Genomic DNA, 15,722 nt, shown 5'->3' on the forward strand with positions numbered 1-15,722 from the left:
TCTGCCTTTAGAAAGTGTGTGACTTTTTTTTTTATATTTATTTTTTTGTAGTTATTGGCGGACACAACATCTTTGTTTGTATGTGGTGCTGAGGATCGAACCCGGGCCACACGCATGCCAGGCGAGCATGCTACCGCTTGAGCCATATCCCCAGCCCAAGTGTGTGATTTTTGATTGAAATTTTTACTTCTCTTTTCTTCAGCCTACTCCATGCTAAACTGATGCGGTGGATACCTCAAAGATTTTAGTGTCAAGTAGACCTAAGGTGATTGTGAGTTGCGTTTACCTGCTTACTCCCTATGTAACCTTGGATGAGTTCTCTGAATATTATTTTTTTAATAAAAATAAAGGAAATTGCCAACTACTTAGGCCTTAAAGATTAAATGAAAAGTATTTGAAAAGCATAACAATACTTGTTACTAGTAGGGACATATGTAAAGTTAGTCATCTTATGTTAGAAAACTAATTAAGCTAGAACTAGATGTTCTTTGAGGTATCTTTCACCAATACAGTTTTATGTTACAACAGAATAATTTACAAATCTTGTTTATAGCCACATTTACATGAAATTTCATGGGAAAGCAAGGAAATATTAAATATTTAACTCCTTGCTTTTCATATTTCAGAGTGCTAAACATATAATAAATCTCAAATGCTTATTAGACTTTTAAGAGTTGTAAAGGAGCAGTACAGGTTAGAATTTCTTAATCTGAAGTCTTTAAATACTTTGAGATTCATGAGAAGGTTTTATGAATCATGTTGAGATTGTTGGCAGGTCTCTGAATTCTAAACTTTTTAGTGTACTTGAATTGAAGTGAGTATCTATAACTTTGGTTGTGAATAAGACAGATTTGGTCTCTACTTTGCTGGAGATGGTATTCTTTTATTTAAAGTTGTAGGTGAACACAATACCTTTATTTTATTTATTTATTTTTATGTGGTGCTGAGGATGGAACCTAGTGCCTCATATGTGTGAGATAAGTGCTGTGCCATTGAGCCACAATCCTGGCCCTCCTGGAGATAGTATTCTAATAGGAGAAAATAGACTTTGAATAACAAAATATCAGTAAATTTACAGATGGCAGAAATGTTTCAGAGAATTTAAACGTTGTGGTAGAATGAGAGTAATAATAAAGATTGTTAGGTAGTGTAAGTGGTCAGGGAAAGCTGAGAAGTTGACATTTTTTGTGCTTTGGAAATTACCAAGAGTGGCTGACATTTTTTGTGCTTTGGAAATTACCTAGAGTGGCCTTTGATTCAAACATTAACAGAATAGTTAGCACTCAGATCCAGTGATGGGACAGTGTTCAAAAATTAAAATTGGAGGCTGAGGCAGAAGGCAAGTTTGAGACCAGCCTTAGCAACTTAGTGCCTGAGGCCCTACACAGCTTAGTGAGACCCTGTCTCAAAATCAGAAGGGCTGAGGATGTAGCTGAGGATGTAAAGAGTGCCTGGGTTAAAAGTCCCAGTACCAAAAAAAATAGTAGTTTGAGAGATAATTAGAAGTCATATCATTCAGGGCTTTTTAAACCAGAGTAAGAAATCTGCATTTTATTCTAAATATAATGAGAAACTATTTCAGGATTTTAAACTGGAAAATGATGAGAAAAGAAAACTCAAGATAAAGCCCTTTCAAAATTTAAGGGTTCAGGGGGCTGGGGATGTGGCTCAAGCGGTAGCGTGCTCGCCTGGCGTGCTCACGGAGCTGGGTTCGATCCTCTGCACCACATACAAATAAAGATGTTGTGTCCACCGAAAACTAAAAAATAAATTTTAAAAAAATTAAGGGTTCAGAAAAATAGCAAGTGAATTCAAAAGGAGAGGAATGTTGTTCATGACAACATTCATGACATGGTGAGAGTAGCAGTTTCATATCTTTTTGAGAATACAAGTAAGATTAGATTAACCTGACCATTAGATTTGGCAACAAGTTTGTCAAAAGGACCTAATGGCTGTGAAGTCAGTAGCTGTTAGAACAAAATGCAGGTTTGGGTCGATTTATACCAACTTTACTGTCTTATATGGTTTATTTAATGAAACTGCAAGTAGTTTTCCCTTTGCTATATGTTAATCTTTAACCTGGGCATGGTGGTATGAGTCAAGAGTTTGGGTTTTGAGCAAGAATATCTGAGTTAATATCTGCCTTTTTAGCTTATTCAGTCTTTCTTTCTTTCGAGAGAGAGAATTTTTTTAATATTTATTTTTTAGTTCTTGGTGGACACAACATCTTTATTTTTTTTTTAGGTTATTTATTTATTTTTTCTTTTTTTTATTGGTTGTTCAAAACATTACAAAGCTCTTGACATATCATATTTCATACATTAGATTTAAGTGGGTTATGAATTCCCATTTCTACCCGAAATACAGATTGCAGAATCACATCGGTTACACATCCACATTTTTACATAATGCCATATTAGTGACTGTTGTATTCTGCTACCTTTCCTATCCTCAACCATCCCCCCTCCCCTCCCCTCCCATATTCTCTCTCTACCCCATCTACTGTAATTCATTTCTCTCCTTGTTTATTTTCCCATTCCCCTCACAACCTCTTATACAACATCTTTATTTTATTTTTTAATGTGATGCTGAGGATCAAACCCAGCACCCCGCGCATGCCAGGTGAGCGCGCTACCGCTTGAGCTACATCCTCAGCCCAGCCTATTCAGCCTTTCTAAATCTCCATTTCTCTTACCTGCAAATGGGATAATATACTTATGGATTTGCTCTGTATGAAGCATTTAGCACAGCGTGTGGTGCATAGCTGTATGAATAATAAAAATTATAATGATATGCAATAAAATATATTTGTGCTATTTGGAGTTGGTATTGTTTATAGGAATACAGTGCTATTTTCCCTTTATAAATAATTCCTGTGGATGATGCTTTAGCAACTTAATCAGCTTTATCAAACATGTAGTTTCCAGCTCTCATTTTGATTATATCTTCTAAACACCTTTTTGGCTGTTTAATTTTGAGCCTGTTATAACCCCATGTACCAATGTAGCATTTCACTCTACAAATAGATATAGATTTTTCTTTTTTAGCATCTAGAAGACAGTCTCAATTTATCGAATAGTAATAACTATTTATAGTGCTTTATTAAAGAAGTCAAAATATAGTCAGTTTCACAATTTACTCTTAGTGTTGTGAGATCCATTTGGATATATATGCAAATAACTAACTATAGAATTAAAATTAATTTGAGAGCTTTCTGTAAAGTAGTTAAATATTTTTTCATTTTGGAACTAGGGGTATTGCTTGGTGGTAGAGTGCTTGCCTAGTGTGTGCAAGGTGCTAGGTTCAATCCCCAGCATGGGCCGGTGGGGCTGAAATGAAAATAGACAATTAAAAAAATTTTAATTTTTGTTGGTGATCAAACCCAGGACCTCACACCTTCTAGTCAAAGCACTATACTGCTCAGCTAAACCCCCAGTCCCCAGTGTTCATTTTTATTTTCTAGTAGCATACATTGTAAAAATCCAAACAAAGTTAAGTTGATTTATTTATGTTTTGTGGTACTGAGGATTGAACCCAGGGGCAACTACCACCAAGCTACAGCCCCAGCCCTTTTTAAAAAAATTTATTTGTGACAAGGTCTGGCTAAGTTGCCGGTCTGACCTCTAACTTGCAATATTCCTGCCTCACAGGCCTCCTAAGCAGCTGGAATAACTAGGATTATAGGTGTGTGCCACCTTAATTGGCTTACCCATAATTTAAATAGCCTGGCACATAATAGTGCTTGTCAATATTTGTTGAATGAATGTGCAAAAAGTTTTTAGCATACATAATAGAAACCATTCTCTCATCAATAATGGGCTTCTATTCAAGGTTGAGTAATTTCAATAAAATGTGAATTAAATGTAATACTTGAAGAATAACAAGTATAAATAATTGACTTCTGTTTCATTATACTTTAAATGATTCATCTTTGTAAGTAGACTATTGAGCATAATTAAATCTTTAATGAGTTGTAATACTATTGTACTTTATTCTTAATGTCAGTTCTCATTTTTTAAAACTACAGTTATTTATAAATGTAGTATGTAGTGGGTATTGTTTAAAATATGTGTTAGAGGTTTCAGGTTGGGTTTTATATTTATTTGGCGAAAACTTTTGATAGACACAGTGATGAATTTTATGATTCGTTTTTCATTAGCCCACCAAAAATAGATCAGTAGTAAAATTGAACTGCATATGAGTTCTGGTTAATAGTAATTGTTCTGATTCTTAAATTTGGAGATTTGAAAAATCCTTTTTTTTTTTTTTAAATTTTAAATACCATCTACTGAACCGCATCCCCCAGCCCTATTTTGTATTTTATTTAGAGACAGGGTCTCCCTGGGTTTCTTACCACCTCACTCTTGCTGAGGCTGACTTTGTGCTGATGATCCTCCTTCCTCAGCCTCCTGAGCTGCTGGTATTACAGGTGTGCACCACCATGTATTGCTTCCTAGCTATTGTTAATATTTTATTTAGAGACAGGGTCTTGCTAAGTTGCTGAGTCTGGCTTTGAACTCACAATCCTCCTGCCTTAGCCACCATTATGTAAGACTATTAGGAATGTGTAAACCTTAAAAATAAACCCTGAAAAACTTCACCATCTCTTTATTATTAAATTATTTATTTATTGTAATTTATTATACATAATGGCAGAATGCAATTAATTTCATATTATACACATAGAACACAATTTCTCAAGTCACTGATTGTACACAAAGTGTTTTCACACCATTTGTGTCTTCATACATGTACTTAGGGTAATGATGTCTACTCATTCCACCATCATTCCTACCCTCTTACCCCCTCCTTTTCTTTCCCTCCCCTTTGCCCTATCTAAAGTTCCTCCATTCCTCCCATGCTCTTCTCCATCACCATTATGAGTCAGCATCCTCATATCAAAGAAAACACTTTGTTTTGGGGGGGATTGGCTTCTTAACTTAGCATTATAGTCTCCAGCTTCATCAATTTACCTGCAAATTCCATGATTTTATTCTCTTTTAATGCTGAATAATGTTTCATTGTGTACATAAACTAAAGTTTTCCTATCCATTCATCTACTGAAGGACATCTAGGTTGGTTCCATAATTTAGCTATTGTGGATTGTGTTGCTATAAACATTGATATGGCCGTGTCCCTTTAGTATGCTGTTTTTAAGTTCTTTGTAAACTGAGGAGTAATTTTTCTTATTAATTTCACCAAATTTGATGGTAAAATATTTTTTAAGGTATTTTTAATTTTAGGCCAGTTTTAAAAGGCCTCTTGATTTATAGCATACATAAAATGAAGAGCTTGATAAATTCTCACAACTGAACACTCCACACCCATGTAACATATTCAGATCAGGAAACAAAATATTAATAGCCCCCTCCAAACAATTACTTTCTTTTTTCTTTTTAAATGAAGCTTATTTTTTTTTGCACATATCTTTATTTATTCATTTTTATGTGATGCTAAGGCTCGAACCCAGTGTCTCACATGTGAACCTCACAAGCGCTCTACCACTGAGCCACAACCCCAATCCCCCCTGGAACAGTTACTAACTTTTAAAGCATCACCTTAGGCAAGTTATTTCATCTTTCTGTGGGACTAGTCCCCATTTCTAAAATGAAGGAATGAGACTAGACATTTTTATTATGGCTTTAATTCTGTGAAAGTGCAAAAAGATGGATTACTGTGCTATAAAACTGTTATGAGAAGTTGTAGGGTGGAGACTGCACTTTTGACTTCAACAGTTGAATTGACATGAAACATACTCTAAATTTTTTCATTTTTCTTTGTTTTCCAGGTTATATTTCACACTATGTGCTGACTGTATCTACAGAAGATATTTAACAAAAAAAAAAAAAGATAAACTTTTTTCAAAGATTTTGATTCCAGTGGAATCTTTGCTTTAGATTTGTGTGTGTGTGTGTGTGTATTAGTGAATTGTAACTCCAGAAGCAATGCCTGTACAAGCTCCACAATGGACGGATTTCCTCTCCTGCCCAATTTGCACTCAGACTTTCGACGAAACAATTCGAAAGCCCATCAGTTTGGGCTGTGGCCATACTGTCTGTAAGATGTGCCTGAACAAACTCCACCGCAAGGCTTGCCCATTTGACCAGACCACTATCAATACAGACATTGAGCTCCTTCCTGTGAACTCAGCATTGCTGCAGCTAGTGGGTGCTCAGGTAAGATGGGTGACTTAATAGTTTTTAAATTGAGTGTGTGTGTGTTTGTGTGTGCACATGCATGATCTTGACAAAAACTTGTTGAATTAGAATTGAATAACATTGTCTTCTATTTAAATAGATATGATGCTTTCTTGTACTATGTTGATCCTTTATTTCAGTATATTACAAGATACACTAGTAATTCAGTATTTTTCATTCATGATATTGAAATGTTCATTTATTCTTAGATTTTTTTAAGAACCCTAGCTATTCAGATTACTAGAGAAACCTAAGAGATAAGTCATAAGGAATTCTTTGCGCTGAGGAAAATACTATTCATAAACCCTTGCACTGAATTAATAGAAGAGATAAAGCTGCTTCAGGCAGTTTTACATATTAGATACTAACTGAAATGATGAAAAGGTGACAAAATCAACAGAGCACAGCTTTTAAGAAGCACTTATTTAAAAGAGGATCAAATATCCCTGGTTAGCTACATTTGGAAGTTAGTGTGGTAATTCTGAAGGTAATACTTCGAAAGTTTTATGTAAGTGTTCTCAAATTAGATGATGGGATAGTGCCCCACCCCCCGCACTCCGTGGAACTGGGGATTCAATTCAGGGCTTCGTGCATATGAGGTAAGCACTCTACTACTGAGCTACATTCCCAGCCCCTAGTCTTCTCAAAGGTCATTTTCCTCACAAGATTTAAAGACAAGTTTTTGAGTGTTAGATATGATTCATTTAGATAATTCTTCACTATTGATTTGTTCAGTTTAAGTCTGAAGTGCCATATATTTAGTATAAAAGTTTAATCTTCTGTAAATTGCTAAAGTATGACAAAAATTGATGTTATTACATGTGTCGAAGATAAAGAGAGGTATTCTAGGATAGTTTATTCAAAAGGAAACCTTTATTTATATGCCTATCTTGATATTACCACCAGCACTACTAAATATTTATTAAGTTCGAAAGTACAGAGCCTGTCTTGGTGACACATAGCCAGTAATATCAGTTATTCAGGAGACTAAGGCAGGAGGTTTACAAGTCCAGCCTGGGCAATTCAACAAAACCATGTCTCAAAATAAAATAAAATGGGCTGAGTATTTCTTACTTGTGGGAATGAAAAATCTAACAACCACTTTAGAAGACAGTTTGGTAGTCTCTTATTAGTTTAATATTGATAATTAACCAACTAATTTGAAAATATGTTTACACAGAAACTTTTATTTGACTATTATCTCAGTGGTTGAAGACTTGCCTGGCGTTCAGGAGGCCCTGGGTTCAATCCTTAGTACCACAAAAAAAGAACAACCCACTGAATGGAGGAAAATAATACTAAAATCATATAAGGGACTTATATCTAGAATATATACAATTTTTAACTCAATGTTTAAAAGACAAGCCAATTAAAAATGGGTGAAGATCTACATAGACATCCCAGCAAAGAAGACACAAATATGGCAGATGAAAAGTTTCTCACATTAGTAGAAGAAAGGAAATAAGGGGAGGAGGAAGAGGAGGGAAAGAGGAAATACTGGGCAATAATATTGGCCAAATTATATTTTTATATTGTATGCATGTACAAATATATAACAACAAATCATACCAATGTGTTCAACTATAATGCACTAATAGGGAAAAAATTGCTAACTATTATCACTAGGAATAGCAAATTAAAGCAACTGCTCACAGCTTTTCATACCTTTGCTTACCTATTAGAAAAACCAAATTCTGAAACATGGACAACAAATGCTGAAGAGAATGGAGCTACACAAACTTTTATTTTTTACTTGTAGGAATGAAAAATCTAACAACCACTTTAGAAGACAGTTTGGTAGTCTCTTATTAGTTTATTATTGATAATTGCCCAACTAATTTGAAAATATGTTTACACAGAAACTTTTATTTGACTATTTACACCAGTTTTATTCAGAATTGCAAAAAAATGTAATCAAGATGTCTTTCAATAAGCAAATGAATAAACATTGGTATATTCATGTAATTAGAATATTGTATAAAATGAAATAATAAAAGGAAGTAGTAGTTAAGCCACAAAAAGACACAGATAAACCTCAAATATACATTGCTGAGTAAAAGATGCCACTTTGAAAATCCTACAATACTGTATGATTCCAAATATGTGATATTGTATACAAAATTAAAAATCACAATAAAAATATCATTGGTTGCTAGGATTCAGTAGGAAGGCAGGAGGACTGATAAAAAATAGGGTATTTCTTAGGGCAGTGAAACTATATGATTCCGTATTTGTTGGATGTATGATATTCTGCATTTTTCAAAAAGAGATTTTAACCCAGGGTTGCTTTACCACTGAACTTCATCCCTGGCCCCTTTTATTTTTTATTTTGTGATAGTCTCACTAAGTTGCTGAGGCTGATGTTGACTTGGGATTCTCATGTCTCAGATTCTCAAATCACTGAAATTACAGAAGTGTGCCGCCACACCTAGCTAAAACACAAAACTTTACAAAAGTTTATGGAGAACAATCTGAAATAAAAGAAACAACGTCACTGCAAGGGCTGTAGAGGAAAGGTGCTAACCTAATTAACTTTAGATACTTACTAGTTCAAAGTAAGTAAATTCTTAGAAAATTAAAGGCATTAGATATTATATATGAACAGTGTGTTCTAATTGATAAAGTGTTTTCCCCATGAAAGTATGAATTAATTTTGACACTGCTGTACATGTATATGGGAATTAAACTTTTAAGTAAATGGGAGGCAGATGGTAGAGAATGAAATTTCTCATTATTAGAAGTTTATAGATATGCAAAGAGGAAGAGGCTAGAATGATCTTTGTGCTAATGGCTTAGAATTGGGGCATCAGTGGAAACTTGGTTTTAACTGAATATACATACAAATGGTTTTATAGTAATATTTACACACACACACACACACCTGGGGTATAATATACACACATTTTTTTTTGCCTTGTCAGCCAAGATGGACTAGCAAGCACAATACCCCAATATCAGCATTCATACCTAGTGTTCAATTTTGGCTTCTAAATATAGTTCTTCACTAAAAGAAACCAGCATTCTTTGGAAAAGTGGCTGATTGTAGCCCTGCAATAGGAAGTTGGAGCATCTAGTGCTAAAAAGTCTAAAAGCTCAAATACAGTCAGTGAAGGGGATATGTCATAGGCACACAGGAATCATCTGAAAGAGCTCTCAGTGGTCAAATCTGAAACAGTTTGAAAACAAAACAAATAGAATTGTATTGGATTGTTACCAAAGTATAAAATAATTATTCAAGTATATACAGATAAAAACCTAAATGAATAGAGAAAGAGACTGGATTTCTCATGCGGAATTCCAAATAAATTTAAATAAACTCTACCCTCAATACACATGTGGGCTATACATAGTGACTCCCTTTGGAAAATAGTGTATGGAGGGCTGGGATTGTGACTCGGGTAGAACTCTCACCTCACACATGTGAGTCCGTGGGTTCGATCCTCAGCACCATATAAAGATGTCCAACTGCAACTAAAAAATAAAAAGGAAGGAAGGGAGGGAGGGTATGGAAAGTAGGAAATTGACTAACTTCATCCTTACACAAAGATACATCTATATTTTTCCTTAGGAAGTTCATAATTGCATTTCTTTTTTTGTGCCTAGAATTTGATCTTACTTAACGACTGAGGCAGGTGTTAATTCAGATGGTAGGTGTTCCAACAAGACTCCCATAAAAAGTAGCATTTCTCACTCAGTGTGGTGGTGCATGTCCAATCCCAGCAACTTGTGAGGTTAAGACAGGAGGATTACAGGGTTTGAGTCCAGCCTCAGCAACTTAGCAAGGCCCTGTTTCAAAATAAAAAATATAAAGGACTACGGATATAACTCAGTTGTAAGGCAACCCAGAGTTTAATCCCCAATACCCACTGCCCTCACTTTCACCAAAGTCACATTTCTCAGTGTAGGACTGTAACCCAATAAATTAGGAGAACACTTGTGTCAGGAGAATATTTAGAATAAAAGGGAAATCTGAGAAGAAAATGAAAAAGATCTCAAGTTTTAAAGACAATAAGTATTAGAACACTCGAACACGTATGTAGGATCAGAGCTAGTCTAAATTACTAGTATTCTATAAGTATATAGGTGAAAAAAAAGAGCCCACAGAATTAAAGTGACAGTCTCAGGGCCCCATTACATGGGCCAGGCCTTGAACCCAGCTTTATTCTCAACTGTACTGAGGCTGTTTGCACAGATGATGTAGGAGGAAAAGGAAGGATTCCTTTCACCTTAGACAAATTATCACATATTGATTTGTCCTTTTATAGCTTCTTATAAAGGTTTAAATATTTTATTGGAAAAGAGATTCCCCATGATGCTTTGCTATTATCACAGTAATTCTTGAAATTTCTAAAGTAGGGATGAAGAGTTCATAGTCCTTCCTTGCTTGTTTGTGCCATATACCATGTATGTACAGTAATGCTTGAAATAAGAGGGGGAGTAGGAGAAAGAAAAGGGTGGAAGACATGGTGAAAGATATCCTTCCTCTTTGATGCCTATACAGCTTGGCACATAGTAAATACAAAATCTAGGTATAACCATATCAGCAGGACAAGACTTAGGAAAGAGTAGTAGTAGAGAACTGACCACATAGGAAGTGAAGTTTAGAGAATCTTACAAACTTTTCTGTGAATCTAAAATCATTCCAGAAAACGTTTAAAATGTGTAGAGAAGTTTGAAGTTAAACAGATATTCCAGTTAACTAATTATTTTAGCAGATCTATCTGAAGTGACAAAATTATTCATCATTTCAGATTGTAAATTTATCAGAACAATATATCATATAAATATAGACAATTATATATTGTCTATATATAAATACCCTATAAATTAGACAATTATTATTTGTCAATTAAAATCAAATGGCATGCATAAGATCCTGGGTATAGTGTGCAGGACACACATACAAACACGTTCGTATATTTTAAAAATACGCACGCACACACCCACATATATACATGTATATACATAAATATATTTGGATGTATATGTGATAAATATATAATTACACATGTGGCAGGTAAATGTGTAAAGGATACTCTGCTTTTGGAAAATCGTCTGGCAGATTTTCAAAATATTATCACTCACTAGGTGTGGGTACCCAAGAAAAGCAAAAACAAAACAAAAAAATGGTTCACACAAGATCTTGTATACAAATATTTGTAGCAGCATTATTCATTATAGTCAAAAAATAGAAAACTGAAATGTCTTATCAGTTGATGACTCATATAAAATGTGGTATGTCAATACAATGAGGTGTTATTCAGTAATAAAACACTAGAATATATTATAACTTGCATGGCCTTAAAAACATATGCTATGTGAAAGAAGAGTCAAAAAAGACCACACATTATATGATTATGTAATTTTGTTTATATGAAAGATTCAGGAAAAGCAAATTCATAGACCCACACATAATAGATTGGTGTTTCCTACAGTGGGTTGGGATGACACGATGGAGTAACTGTTAAAATGGTATGAGATTTTCTTTTTGAGGGATGAAATTCTGAGGTTAATTGTGTGATAGTTATTCAACTGGGAATGTGCTAAAAACCATTGAATTGTGTTCTTAAAAATCAATCAATAATATGGTATGTGAATTGTCTCTCAATAAGGCCATTTTAGAGATGGAACAATTCAGTAGATGTGTATATGAGGAAGATCTTTTAATTAAGTAAATTTAGTAGTTTTGATGTTGCCAGTGTTCAAGTTATCAGTGCATAAACTATACACAATAAAACATTTAATTAATTAATGAATACTCTTTTCCTGCAGGTCCCTGAACAGCAGCCCATTACTTTGTGTAGTGGGGTTGAAGACACAAAGCATTATGAAGAAGCCAAGAAATGTGTAGAAGAATTAGCATTGTACCTGAAACCGCTCAGCAGTGCTAGAGGTAAATCTCATGAAACCATCTATGCCAAGCGAACATCTATGAAGTATACTTTTCATTACCATAAAAGTTATGAGCTGTGCCTGGTGTAGTGGAGCGCAATTATAACCCAGCTGTGTGGGAGGCTGAGGCAGGAAAATTGCAAGTTCAAGGCCAGTCTGGGCAATTTAGCAAGACCCTATCTCAAAAAAGGCTACATAAGGGTTAGGGTTGTAGGTCAGTGGTAGCATGCTTATCTACCATGTGTGAGGCACTGAGTTCGAATCTCAGCACTGCATATAAGTAAAATAATAAAGGTCCATCTACAACTAAAAATATATTTTTTAATAAAAAAAAGGGGACTGTATATACAGCTTTGTGGCATAGTACCCCTAGGTTCAATCTTTAGTATCCCCCCAAATTGTGAACTGTAAATGAATGAAATTCATTTTTTTTAATTGTAAGCCAGACCTACTTCATACTAAATAATGTTACAAACCCATTAAATAAAGTAGTGAATTTAGAGTTCGTGTTGTTGGAAAAATTATTTGAATGACTAAAAGTGTAAGTATGTATAAGTACTAGCGATTCAGAAGGGCAGCCTTTCCATCATTCGACAATTGTCAATAGTCTTGTCTTCTGTCTAGTTTTAGATGGTGCACAATAGGGGATGTAATAAAAATGGAAGTTGCTATTACCTCCCAGAAGGGGCTTGCTATTTGATCATAAAAGTAAGATTAATCACTATGAAATAATATGCTAGAACTGTTATGACTTTAAGATTTGGGTCTTTGAACAATTTTTATTGTTGGTTGATCTTTTTTTCTTTCTTCTTCAAAGATTAAAATGAATAATAGTATTTCAAATGTCATAGTGAATGTTGAATTTCATGTGATACATATAAACATTTGTATACTTTTAAAATACTTGTGTAGTTACATTGTTTATTTTAAATATTCTAGTAGGACCCAGAACTACTATGCACATACCTACAATCAGCCCATCAGAGAAAGTGCTCCTGGACTGTAAAATTGTACTGTAAACCTATAAATAATGTTCTTTTTTTCTTCTAAAGGAGTGGGTCTGAATAGCACTACCCAGAGTGTTCTGAGTCGCCCAATGCAGAGGAAGCTTGTGACTCTGGTTCACTGCCAACTAGTGGAAGAAGAAGGCAGGATTCGTGCCATGAGAGCTGCTCGCTCTTTAGGTGAACGAACAGTTACAGAACTCATTCTCCAGCACCAGAATCCTCAGCAACTCTCTTCCAATCTTTGGGCAGCAGTCAGGGCTAGGGGCTGTCAATTCCTTGGACCAGGTATATAATTAAAATTTGGTATTTATTGTACTAGTAATTCTAAAAGTATAATGTAGAACTCTTTTAAGTGATATATGAAGACGAACTGGGTTTACAATATCCCACTCAACAAGTTTCTCAGAGAACTTAAAAATTTTCTCTCAATACCAAAGTTTGTTCATTTTCAGAGAAGTTTTTTCTAAATGCATTAGTCCCTAATCTACTTTCTTAATAAAATATAGAGAATATAAGCCCAAATTGCCCATAAAAATGGTTTAATAAATGTAAAGCTATAAGACTGGGGTTTTAGCTCAGTGGTAAAACGCTTGCCTAGCATGCGTGAGACCCTGGGTTTGATCCTTGGTACTATAAAAAAGGCATAGTTCTCAATGTCTTTTATTGTGTTTCCCAATAATTGAGTGATATCTGCAGAAATTATCATATATTGTTCTTTAAATAAAATATATCATCTCTGCACCTGATGAATTTTTTATTTTGCCCAACTTTTCCTAGCAATGCAAGAGGAAGCTCTAAAGCTGGTTCTACTGGCCTTAGAAGATGGCTCTGCTTTGTCAAGAAAAGTACTGGTTCTTTTTGTGGTGCAAAGGTTGGAGCCACGGTTTCCTCAAGCCTCTAAAACTAGCATTGGGCATGTTGTTCAGCTCCTTTACAGAGCCTCCTGCTTCAAGGTACGAATCTAAATTAAAAGTTCTGCTTGAAAGGAAACATTGTCCTTTCCCTAAATTTAATAAAGTTGCCTATACCTTTACAGAATATCTCAGGAATTTTTCTTTTGTAAAGAATGTAGATCATACATTATTGAAGTTTTTTTTTTTTTTTCATTCTTTTCAGTGCTGGGGATGGAACCAGGGCTTTATGCATGCTAGGTAAATGCTCAACCACTTTGCTACATCCCCAGCCCTAAATTTTCTACGTGGGTATTGAAAAACATAGACCAAACCAAGGCTTACAGATTTTTATATTGAAGAGACTAATCAACTGGGTCAGTGTTTCACCAACATTGTAAACAGAATTGGTCTGAAGAAAGTTATTTGAGCACAAACAAGTTTTCTTGAAGATTTGTTCCTCTACATATGCAATGGAATTGTTGTTGCCATTTCAGTTTCAGCATGTGTGGTAAAGTTGGACATATTATTCTCTTATATCCCAAGTTAAATCAACACTACCTCAAACATAGGTATCGGTGCCTGCTGTGTATCATTTATTATTCCTCTGTTTTGTTTTCCTAACATCTTAAAATCAAGGCATAAATAGTGGGCTTAGGGGTGTAACTTAGTGGTATGGCGTTTGCCTACCAGGCATAAGGCCTGGGTTTAGTTCTAGCCCCCCCCCCCCCCACACACACACACAAAGAGATGGATATTTAAACAGTAAATTAAAAATTTTTTAAAAATGGAAGCCAGGTGTGGTGGCCCATGCCCGGTTTGGAGGCTGAGTCAAGAGGATCACAACACAAGTTCTAGATCAGCCCCAACAATTTAGTTATAATCTATCTCAAAAAAATAAAAACGACTGGTGATATACTTCAGTAGTAAAATGCTCATGAGTTCAATCCAGTAACTCCCCCCAAAATTTGAAAACCAATTTTTTCTACTTTAAGCATTCCTCTTAGGAATGTGTGTTCATATTACTGTGTTCCAGCTGTACTCTTTAAGTATCTTCTAAATTTTCATTTGAAAAGTTTTTTCAAGCTGTGAGATAATTTGTTAGTACCATACAGCTCCAGGACTTTATTTATTTATTTTTTTAACTTTTATTTTTGGTATTGACAGAGGTTTATTTAGGAAAGTAGATACATATTCAAAGGAGAATGGGAGCAATCTCAAGAAAGACTCTACTTTTGGGGTAAAGCAAGGAATACACATTCAAGCAAGAATGTGGGCTACTCCAGAAGGAGGAAAAAGCCCTGCTCAAGAGTATTGAGAGTTGAGTCTGGGGAATCAGTGTGTCATATAGAAAGCAAATTTTATCTTTTAATGAAGGTTAGCCTGTTTTGAGAGTTCTTTCTTTCTTTCTTTTTTTGTTTTATTTTTTGAAACCCTTTATTTAGTTATTTTTATATATGACAGCATAATGTATTACAATTTATATTACATATATAGAGCACAATTTTTCATGTCTCTGGTTTTATATAAAGTATATTCACACCAATTCGTGCCTTCATATACATACTTTGGATAATGATGTCCATCACATTCCAGCATCATTTCTAACCCCCTGCCTCCTCCCTTCCCCTCCCACCTCTACCTCCTAAGCTCCTTCTCCTATGTTTTTCCTCCTACTCCTCCTATGCTCCCCCTCCTTACCCCACTATGAATCAGTCTTATATCAGAGAAAACAT

At 34.8% G+C, this 15,722-nt stretch overlaps 1 protein-coding gene across 2 annotated transcripts in view; it reads left to right on the plus strand.

Annotated features, from left to right (window-relative positions):
- Rc3h1 (ring finger and CCCH-type domains 1) overlaps positions 1-15,722 on the plus strand; it is an 83,278-nt gene that overhangs the window by 25,210 nt on the left and 42,346 nt on the right. Inside the window, exons 2-5 of one of the 2 annotated variants that reach the window (XM_027935033.2) lie at positions 5,789-6,176; positions 11,970-12,090; positions 13,142-13,381; positions 13,874-14,049. In XM_027935033.2, coding sequence (XP_027790834.1) covers positions 5,946-6,176; positions 11,970-12,090; positions 13,142-13,381; positions 13,874-14,049 — 768 coding nt within the window. In that variant the 5' untranslated portion in view covers positions 5,789-5,945. Of the gene's footprint in view, positions 1-5,674; positions 6,177-11,969; positions 12,091-13,141; positions 13,382-13,873; positions 14,050-15,722 lie in introns of those variants that run through there. The other variant, XM_071600294.1, reaches the window with a different exon arrangement.

This window comes from Marmota flaviventris, chromosome 12 (assembly GCF_047511675.1).
Source record: "Marmota flaviventris isolate mMarFla1 chromosome 12, mMarFla1.hap1, whole genome shotgun sequence".
Classification (NCBI taxonomy): domain Eukaryota; kingdom Metazoa; phylum Chordata; class Mammalia; order Rodentia; family Sciuridae; genus Marmota; species Marmota flaviventris.